This window comes from Larimichthys crocea, chromosome X (assembly GCF_000972845.2).
Source record: "Larimichthys crocea isolate SSNF chromosome X, L_crocea_2.0, whole genome shotgun sequence".
In the NCBI taxonomy this organism is placed as follows: Eukaryota; Metazoa; Chordata; class Actinopteri; family Sciaenidae; genus Larimichthys; species Larimichthys crocea.
Genome location: NC_040020.1, coordinates 34,500,377 through 34,510,019, shown reverse-complemented (window position 1 = coordinate 34,510,019; position 9,643 = coordinate 34,500,377). Strand labels below are relative to the sequence as shown.

General features: G+C 45.5%; 1 protein-coding gene across 3 annotated transcripts; it reads left to right on the top strand.

Annotated features, from left to right (window-relative positions):
- The first annotated feature begins 228 nt into the window (after positions 1–228).
- On the top strand, positions 229–9,432 carry lmnl3 (lamin L3). 3 transcript variants are annotated; one of them, XM_027282918.1, is made up of 12 exons: positions 229–848; positions 1,968–2,124; positions 2,777–2,902; positions 3,017–3,187; positions 4,845–4,970; positions 5,976–6,196; positions 6,290–6,518; positions 7,151–7,258; positions 7,377–7,493; positions 7,637–7,747; positions 7,839–7,900; positions 8,981–9,432. In XM_027282918.1, the coding sequence occupies exons 1-11, from the start codon at positions 466–468 to the stop codon at positions 7,872–7,874; spliced, it is 1,785 nt and encodes a 594-aa protein (XP_027138719.1). In that variant the 5' UTR covers positions 229–465; the 3' UTR covers positions 7,875–7,900; positions 8,981–9,432. The 3 variants fall into 3 exon arrangements, with proteins under 3 accessions (XP_027138719.1, XP_027138718.1, XP_027138717.1); XM_027282917.1 differs by having other exon boundaries at positions 7,839–7,904; XM_027282916.1 differs by lacking the exon at positions 7,839–7,900.
- Positions 9,433–9,643: the final 211 nt, after the last annotated feature.

Genomic DNA, 9,643 nt, shown 5'->3' with positions numbered 1-9,643 from the left:
CTGTATTAAAATCTAAATCTTACACGCTGGACCTTTCATATTTGTTTATGTACATGCAAAAAACAGAGCAGACAGGTCAGAGATGGCACAGGGTGACATGCTCAAGTCCATAAAAGTTTGCAAATTAAATATAAATCTAGCTAAGATTCATTTTACTTTGGTAGTCTGTGTTACACTCGAAAACACCCGTCGATTCGCCTTTACTTTGAAAATCACACCCGGAAACGCACAGCGTCATTTCGGCTGACTTGGCTGGTCCTCGGTCAGCTCGTCAGTTTGATTCCTCTCAGCTGTGTGTTGGATTAGCTGCTGCGCGCCGTGCGGGTCTGACACCAACTCTTTCATGTGACTTTTACTCCTTTAAGTCTCCATCCATCCAGCCACCCACTGCGCGCGGAACTTCATTTTGTATGTGTCTCTGTGAGCCGGATCACCTGCGGACCCTCACCACAGCCCACCACCATCATGGCCTCTGCCACCTCCACCCCTGCCGGCCCCGGCAGCCGCTCCGCCAGCCGCCGCGGCGCAGCCGCCGGCCTGGCCACATCCAGCACCAGCCCGAGCTGCCTGTCCCGCATCCAGGAGAAAGATGAGCTCCGACACCTCAACGACCGCCTCGCCAACTACATCCAGCGGGTCCAGGAGCTGGAGAGCGAAAGGTCCTCCATTCTGAGTCAGCTGGAGGAGAAGGAGGAATCGAAGAGCCGGGAGATGGGCAACGTGCGGCGGCTGTACGAGGAGGAGTTGGCCGATGTGAGAAAGTCCCTGGACGGCCTGGCCGGAGAGAGGGCCCGTCTGCAGATCGACCACGGCAATCTGTGCGACGAGTACAGGAAACTTCAAGCCAGGTAGGAACGCCAGGATGGAGCCGCATGGCAGCACGCAGGGGCCGGGGAAGCTGTTAGGCCAGAGTCTGATTGAGAACCAGTGCTCCGTTAGACACACACATGAACACACAGAGAACGCACACAGAGAACACAGAACATGAACACATGAGCACACAAACACAGAACACACACACACATGAGCACACAAACACAGAGAACACACACACACATGAGCACACAGAACACACACACATGAGCACACAGAGAACACAGAGAACACAGAACATGAGCACATGAGCACACAAACACAGAACACACACAGAGAACACAGAACATGAGCACACACACACATGAGCACACAAACACAGAACACACACACACATGAGCACACAAACACAGAACACACACACACATGAACACACAAACACAGAACACACACACACATGAGCACACAGAACACACACACACATGAGCACACAGAGAACACACACACATGAGCACACAGAGAACACACACACATGAGCACACAGAGAACACACACACATGAGCACACAGAAACACAGAGAACACACACATGAACACACAGAAACACAGAACACACACACATGAACACACAGAAACACACACACACACACACACACACACACACACACACATGAACACACAGAAACACAGAACACACACACATGAACACAGAGTAACACAGAACACACACACATGAACACAGAGAAACAAAGAACACACACACACGGACATGAGCGCACAGAAACACAGAACACACACACACGAACACACAGAAACACAGAGAACACACACACAGAAACACAGAACACACACGAACACACAGACACACACACACACACACACACACATGAACACACAGAAACACAGAACACACACACGGACATGAGCACACACAAACACAGAGAACACACACATGAACACACAGAAACACAGAACACACACAAGAACACAAAGCTAAACTGAGGCCATGTGCTGCGTGAGCTGTGTAAATATCAGAGAGCAAAGCAGCATTAAACATGCAGATATTTCTATTTCTAATGGAGGTTGGTATTTGGTGTGACATGAGCAGACTCACTGAGTTGTCTTCTATGTTGCCACGCTGTTCTCTCACCTCAGGAACCAGAAGAAGGAGGCTGACCTGGCCAACGCGTTGGCCCAGTGGAGAAAAGTTGAGGCGACTCTGAGCTCCAAGGATTCAGAGTACACGAAGCTGCTGTCTGAGAACAGGAGACTCACCGAGGACTTCACTGACGTCCAGGGCCAGCTGGAGAACGTATGAACTCAAAGCTCGAGTTAGACCCATGAGATTTAGAACCATGGTTTCATCTCAGTATGTTTCACAACATGCTGAAATATTCTTATGTTTAGAGTTAGTAGATGATTTAGAGTCCTGACTTTTATTTTCCTGAAAATTGTGCAAAACACATTTTCACTATCACAGACAACAGCCGTCATAAATGTAGTGTCAGTTGCAGGCGCCCCCACATACAAAGAGTCCTGACTGCAGGGCAGGGGCCAGGGCTGGGTTCAACTCCAGCCCATGTGATGTCACTCTGTCACCCCCTCCATGTCCTCTCATTGTCAGTTGATCAATTTTCTTTAAATGTTCTGGAATATTATTTGAACATCAGAGCTCCAGCAGCGTTACTGGTAATATACTAATATATATGATATTGCTGAACGGTGCTGTGAAAAAATGAGCCAGTGGCAGCAAACCTTGACGTACATTCAGGTGTAAAGTTCAGTCTGTTGTCTGTTTTGGTGTTTAATAGAATTAATAGGTTAGAATGAATGATACATCTTATTTACATAAAAAATAGGGGCCCCTAAAAAGCATCTTGCATATGAATCTGATGGAAATAAATGTGTCAGTGATCTGTCTAATATGGACTAATATTACTGGGCTTTGTGTGTGTGGTCACCAGGTAGAGGGTGTACTGACAGACATAAAGAACCAGCTGACCTCTGAGATCCTGAGGAGGGTGGAAATGGAGAACCAGGTGCAAACGCTCAAAGAACAGCTGGAACTGCAGAGGAACATCAGTGAACAGGTAAAACACACACCGAGAGGCATGCCCCTGAAATGACTAACCTTCATGTCTTCATTTCCTGTGGTCCCCTCAGGCTGTTTCCTGTACACTCACAGGCATTTGTATTTTTTGTAGGAGATCTTTGAGATCCGAAGCCGGCACGAGAGCCGTCTGGTTGAGGTGGACTCTGGACGACGGAGAGAGTTTGAGAGTAAACTTGCCGAGTCGATACAGCAACTCCGCAAGGATCATGAGTCTCAGCTGCAACAGTACAAAGAAGAAATGGACCGGACCTTCAGCTCAAAGGTACAAACACAGAAGATGACGTGTCCACATCTATTGCTTGTTTAGTTTATTTTATGGAACCCCAATTCCAAAGTTGCGATGAGAACGTAATGATGAACCTACACTACCGTTCAAAAGTTTGGGGTCACTTAGAAAATTCCATGTTGTCCATGAAAACATACAAGAGTACAGTCTAGACCTGCTCTGCAGATCTTCAGTTTCTTGGCAATTTCTCGCATGGAGCAGCCTTCACTTCTCAGAACAAGAACAGACTGACACGTTTCAGAAATCTCTTTGTTTCTGGCCATTTTGAGTCTGTAATGATGGAACTCAAAACTGCTGATGCTCCAGACACTCCCCTAGTCTAAAGAAGGACAGTTTTATTGCTCCTTTAATCAGCACAGCAGTTTTCAGCTATGCTGCCATGACTGCTAAAGGTGTTTCTAATGAGCAGTCAGCCATTTCAAATGATGAACTTGGATTTGCAAACACAACATGCAACTGGAACACCAGAGTGACGGTTGCTGATAACGGGCCTCTGTACGCCTATGTAGACATTCTATTACAGGTCAGCTGTTTGCAGCTCCAATAGTCATTTACACTATTTACAATGTCTACAATGTATTTCTGATCAATCTGATATTTTTATGGACAAAAAAAGCTTTTCTTTTGAAACGTGGAATTTTCTAAGTGATCCCAAACTTTTGAACAGTACTGTATAGTCAACTAATGCCGAACAAAGACGAGATATGTAACGTTCAAACTGATACATTAGTTTTCACACACTGAAGCTGCAACACGTTCCAATGAAGTTGAGACAGGATCATGTGACCTTTTCAAAAACACTAATTGTTGAATTGATCAATAGTATGCTGGTCTTCATTGTTGTATTGTATTCTGTGCTCCATAACACGGGGGACAGGTCTGGACTGCAGGTGGGCCGTTCTAGTAACTGCACTCTTGCTACAAAGCCACAGTGCAGAATGTCTGTCAGCATCGTCTGATGGAGTAAGCAGAAACAAGTTTGGTGTTGCTCCAAAACCTGTATGTCCGTTTGAGTATGAACAGTGCTTTCACAGGTGTGCAGGGTACCCATCATGCCATGGGCCAGAGCACGGCAGAGCAAGTTTGAAATTTGTCAGTGGGTCTCAGATGAGCTCGGCTCAGAAGTGTGCAGACAACAGCTTTCTGAAGTGTTCCTGAGCACATGTAGTAATATCCTTCATACAGTCATGTGTGTTTTTAATGCAGCACTGCCTGAGGGGTCAAAGGTCACCAACATTCAGTGTTGGTTTCAGGCCTGGTCCCTTACATGCAGAGATTTCTCTGAATCTTTGAATGATATTCTTCATTCAAACTGTGTGCAAACTGTGAGCCTTTACAGGACGCCCCTTTTTATGATATTATCACCTGTTAGAATCAACCTGTGGAAGCTTCTAACTGTCTTTTGTTGATCCTGTCAGGACTTTTTTTTTGTTGTAAATATTCACTCATTCTTAACATGTTCTAATAAAGTTTATCAGTCTGAACATGAAATAATAAATTAAATATCTTATCTTTGTTCTGAATCTAGTTGAATAGTGTTTTTGTTTTTTGTTTTTTTTAAATCAGGGTTCTTCCAAATGACTGACATTTGAAGTCATGAATTGTTTGCTTTGAATTCTTTTCTGCACTACAGTTACAGAATGCCCAGCAGGCTGCGCTGGAGAAAAACGATGTCGCGTCAGCCACTAAAGATGAACTGGAATCCACCAAGCTCAGAGTGGAGTCCCTCAGCTCACAGCTGCAGCAGTACCAGAAAGATGTAAGTGCAAAAACCTGAAGAGATCTGTGAACAAAAAGGATCTGAGATATAGAAAAAAGGCCCAGGCAGATATGCTGGTAGTCTGGTTTCAGACACCTGAGTCAGTGGGCTCCATTCAGATGGCTTGTTTGTGCTGGAGAAACGGTAGACCAATGACGAGTGAAGAAGTTAAAGGACTTTTCCTGAAAACTTTCACAGTCTGAGTAGCTACACTAACATGGAACTTCAGCTCCTGCTGCTCCGGTCACCTGGAATGAGAGTTGGTGACAGACTGATAGATTGACCTGGACCCTGGAAAATCTAAGTGAATAAGCCTAAAGACTGAAAACTGCAAGCCTGGCTCTGTGCAAAGAGAATCTATCCACCTACAAACCGTTTTAAATCTCATGCCATGCATGGACTCCTGAAGTCTCCATTTAAGACTTAAGAAAGTTGCTGTTCCTGCCCAAGTAGTTGGGTTAATCAGTGAGCTTTTGAGGTGTTGGTAGAGGTTTTGGACAGAGCCAGTCTAGCTGTTTCCAGTCTGTGTTAAGCTAAGCTAAGCGAACCAGATGCTGGTGGTAGTTTTTATGTGGACAGATCAAGGACTGATCTTTTAACCTTACCTTCTAAGATGCCATTAAATCCTACACACCAGAGCTTTAATGAGTCATCGTCCCTCTTTCTGTTTGACATTTAAACCCTAAGAATAAGAGTAATGCAAATCTTCTGCCTGCTTATGTGTTCAAAACCAGTGTTAAGTGCTGTTGGTGACCCAGATTTAGGAGACTTGTATCACTTGATATTGATGATTTAAAGTGTGTGTGTGACTTTTCTTAGCATGTAGAGGCTTTTCTTTGTTTTTCTCTTCCTGCCACCTGATGCACCACCACCTCTGTGGTCACATGTATCATTTTGTAGTTTCTCTCCAGCTCCAGTATTTCTGTAGTTCGTGCCCATGTATAATAATAATGATAATGATGATATGTGACAGTTTCTTGATATTTTTCCACCTACCTCTGTCAGAAAATGGTGCTGGAGGGCCGCTTTCAGGAGCTGGAGAGGACTCTGGACAGGGAGCGGGAGGTTTGGCAGCAGAAGCTCTGTCAGAGGGAACAGGAGTTGCTGAGCATGAGAAGCCAGATGTACAGCCAGCTGGAGGACTACGAGAACCTGCTGGACGTCAAGTTGGCTCTGGACATGGAGATCAATGCCTACAGGAAGATGCTGGAGGTGGAGGAACAGAGGTACGGCTGTGTGACAGTCGAGCAAGGCATCCTCTGCTTTTAGAAATGCCAAACATTGCATGGTATCCTTTGCTTTAAATGTTTTTCTCTAAGGTTGCAGCTGTCACCGAGTCCCTCACAGCGTTCGACCGTCCCTCGAACACACGTGACACACGAGCACAGCAGCCGCAAGCTCAGAGGGAAGAAGCGGAAACACGAAGGAGCCTCCGGCAGCTCGCCCGCCTACAAGATGTCCAGTCGTTCAACAGAGCACGGTGCTGTGAGCGTGGCTGACGTTGACATGGGCGGAAAATATGTTAGACTGAAGAACAACTCTGACACGGTGAGGCGACACCACGATGTGGCTTTTATTTTAGCATCAAGAATCAGTTTCACTTCGTGTGTGAAGACAGATGAGTTCAAATGTCTGAGAACAACTGTGGTGACATCATAGTGATGTCATCTCAGTATGGGCATGGAGGGCGAGTTTACAATAGGAAGTTGTAGAGAGCATTTAACTGGACAATATTCAGCTGGGAGTTGGATTATGGGAAATGTAGGCTCCAGTGTTTTGTGGAGCTCAGTTGATCCAGACCAACAGTCACACTGACTTCTTACCAATGGATCCAGAGCTGTAAACAGGAAGTTCTAGATGGACAGGTAGCTCACTGATTGGACAGTTTTGTGTCAAGTGTCATCCTGCATCATCAGGACTCACGTAGGAAAATCAGAGCGTGGTGACTGATGGAAGTTTATGCAGCACTTCTGCAACCAGCACACCAGTTCAGGTGTGCCCGCAGCATCACACAGACGTGGATGGTGAAAACCATAGAGGCTGTGACATGTCAGAATAAAAAGGCAGCAGCATGTTCACTGTGAACTGTCGGTAGATCTTGAATTAAAAGCATCGGTGCTTCTTTACAGAATAGCTTCATCCTGCAGCATTTCACCTGCTGCTTGTTCTCATTTGTGCAGGAGCAGCCACTGGGCGGTTGGGTGGTTCGCAGGATGTTCCCAGATTCTGAAAACATCTCCTTCCACATCCCCTCCTCCTGCGTCCTGCTTGGTGGGCAGACACTCACAGTGAGCACTTATGCTTATTAATGTTTGACTGGGTGTGAAACTAAGATTTGGTTTAGTTTAATGGAAGTCTATAAGTAAGTGAAATGAAACACTGTTTCTGTGTGTGTGCACCTGTCAGATTTGGGCAGCAGATGCGGAGGCAGAGGCTGGATCTGGGGACCTGATTCTGCAGGGCCACCGGAGCTGGGGTCTGGTCACTGATGTCAGGGTGGTCCTTCTGAACTCCAGCAATGAGGTTTGTGAAATAAACTGCATCTCCCAGGATGCACCTGTACTCTTAACTCATTACAAACTAAGGCTGAAGTGGTGTTTGTTCCTTGGTCATCTGACAGTGTTGGATGTGAATCAGCATAGAAGTCATGTGATCCCCTTTTTCAGGAAGTAGCTGAGCGCAGGGTGCACATGCAGGGCAGAGGTGACGAGGACACTGAGCTGGAGTTTGATGAAGAGTTTGTGGCGGGCAGTGACATCCAGCACTTTCGGAGACAGGTAAACTGTGACTCCTAACACCAGTGTGATGTTCCAGACAAAAAGCTTCATGAAAGTTGACGGGACTTTTCTCTTCCTGCCTGCACTGCAGCCAAAGAGAAAGAAGAAGTGTTGTTCTGTCTCATGAGCGCAGAGCAGACACCGTGCTGTACAGTAGGTGAAGGAGGGTGGTCTGCTCGTCTGCTTGGACCCGGTCTGCACCGCTCTGTGTACTGGTCACATGATGCATGGCTCGTTTCGTACATGTCATTTTGCCTCTGTGTTCTGTTCAGCAGCATACCGAACTTGTTTGAGTTGAAGACTGGGGCCTGGATCACGGAACTCAGCAAGTTCAGCCCAGTCTGGGTTACCCACTTACCCCCACAATCTTGATTAAGTAGTGATCACATTTTCCCAGTGATCTGATTGGTCAGTGGGCGGCCTTTGACACAAAGTGAGCCAGCTTTGGGTTTGACTCGAGCTTTCCAGGATCACAAAGATAACTGGCTGACCCACAAACGTTGCTCCGTGGTTCAGGCCCCCGTCCCTCATTCATGCTGTAAACGTTTCAAACTGATAGGTGACAAATTAAAACCATTGGCAAGCTTTGTTCCACCGCGAGGTGATGCAGTCTCCCAGCGTGTTGAACTCATTCTTCCAGAAGACATTCCTACATTTGGTTTAAACGGTTTCATTAATCGATGTTTCTCCACTTCTCATATTTTAATATGTCACCTGTCTTTATGCAAGCTGTGTGTGCACACTGCCTTCCACTTTACAACGCTAACCCAGCCAATCAGTCCATGCTCAGTGCTTTTTGTTTCCCCTGGAGAGGTTTGCTTCTTTCCAGACTCATGGAAAACAAATATTTCAAAATCTTGTTTTCCAGGCCTGGAAATGTCTGAATGATGCCCAGAATTATATTTAAACAGACATTTTGTCATCAGAGGGTAAATGTGTAGGTTCTAGGCTGAATATCCAGTTCTCTATGGCCAATCATACACGGCCATGGTGTCCACAGCTGTACACTTTTGGGAGTTTCGTAAGAGTTACAATGTTGATTTAAGCTTGCTTCTATTGCTTCATTGTTTTTCAGACTTTTCAGTGTCTTTTAATGAGATGCATTAAGAATCGGCTGACACCATCACAAGTGCATGTTTGCCTCCTTTTAAAGCTTTTAAAACAGCATGCCTGAAATAACTCACACTCGATGTACTTGCATTGATAATGTTGCTTTGTTTTGGGTTTTTTCAGGATTTATCTAAGGAGGCGAGCTGCACCGTCATGTGATCGCTTGTTCATCTCCTGCTTCACATCCACCTGGGAAAACCTGGACCAGCTCTAGCTCTAGAGGACAAACGTGCTGCTGTCTGGTTCCAGCGTTGTCTCATTTAACAAAGTCCACTCTGACTGTGTGTACAGTGCTACAGTAGGACGCCCACATGCTAGTCTGACTGTGAAGAACTCCAGACGCCTTAGAGCAACAGAATCAACCTCAGTATTCCTCGTTTGTTTCACCTCTCTAATTGCACAAGATATAAGCTTTGCCTTGATTTGATCTAATTTAAATGATTGTGTGTGAGTGAAATAGAATTGTTGCCATAATAAAGTTCTAAATACAGTTCAGTCAGACACTGTTTATTACAACAAATGAAGTTCTAGCTGAATTTGGCAGGAAAAGCGGTTTCCTGTTCACGATGGCTTGTGATGCTCCAACACTTGAGTGTTTTACAAAATTAATTTTCAGACCCGTCTTCTCACTTTACTCTAGCAGTATCAAAGCCATGCAGAACTTTTATTTGTTGAGGCTTTCTGTTCCTGCATGCGACCCGACACGATGTCGATGAATGGAATTAAATTTGTGGTGCTCACAAAATCCACATTCAACAGATATAATTCCACTCTGTTTTTATATGT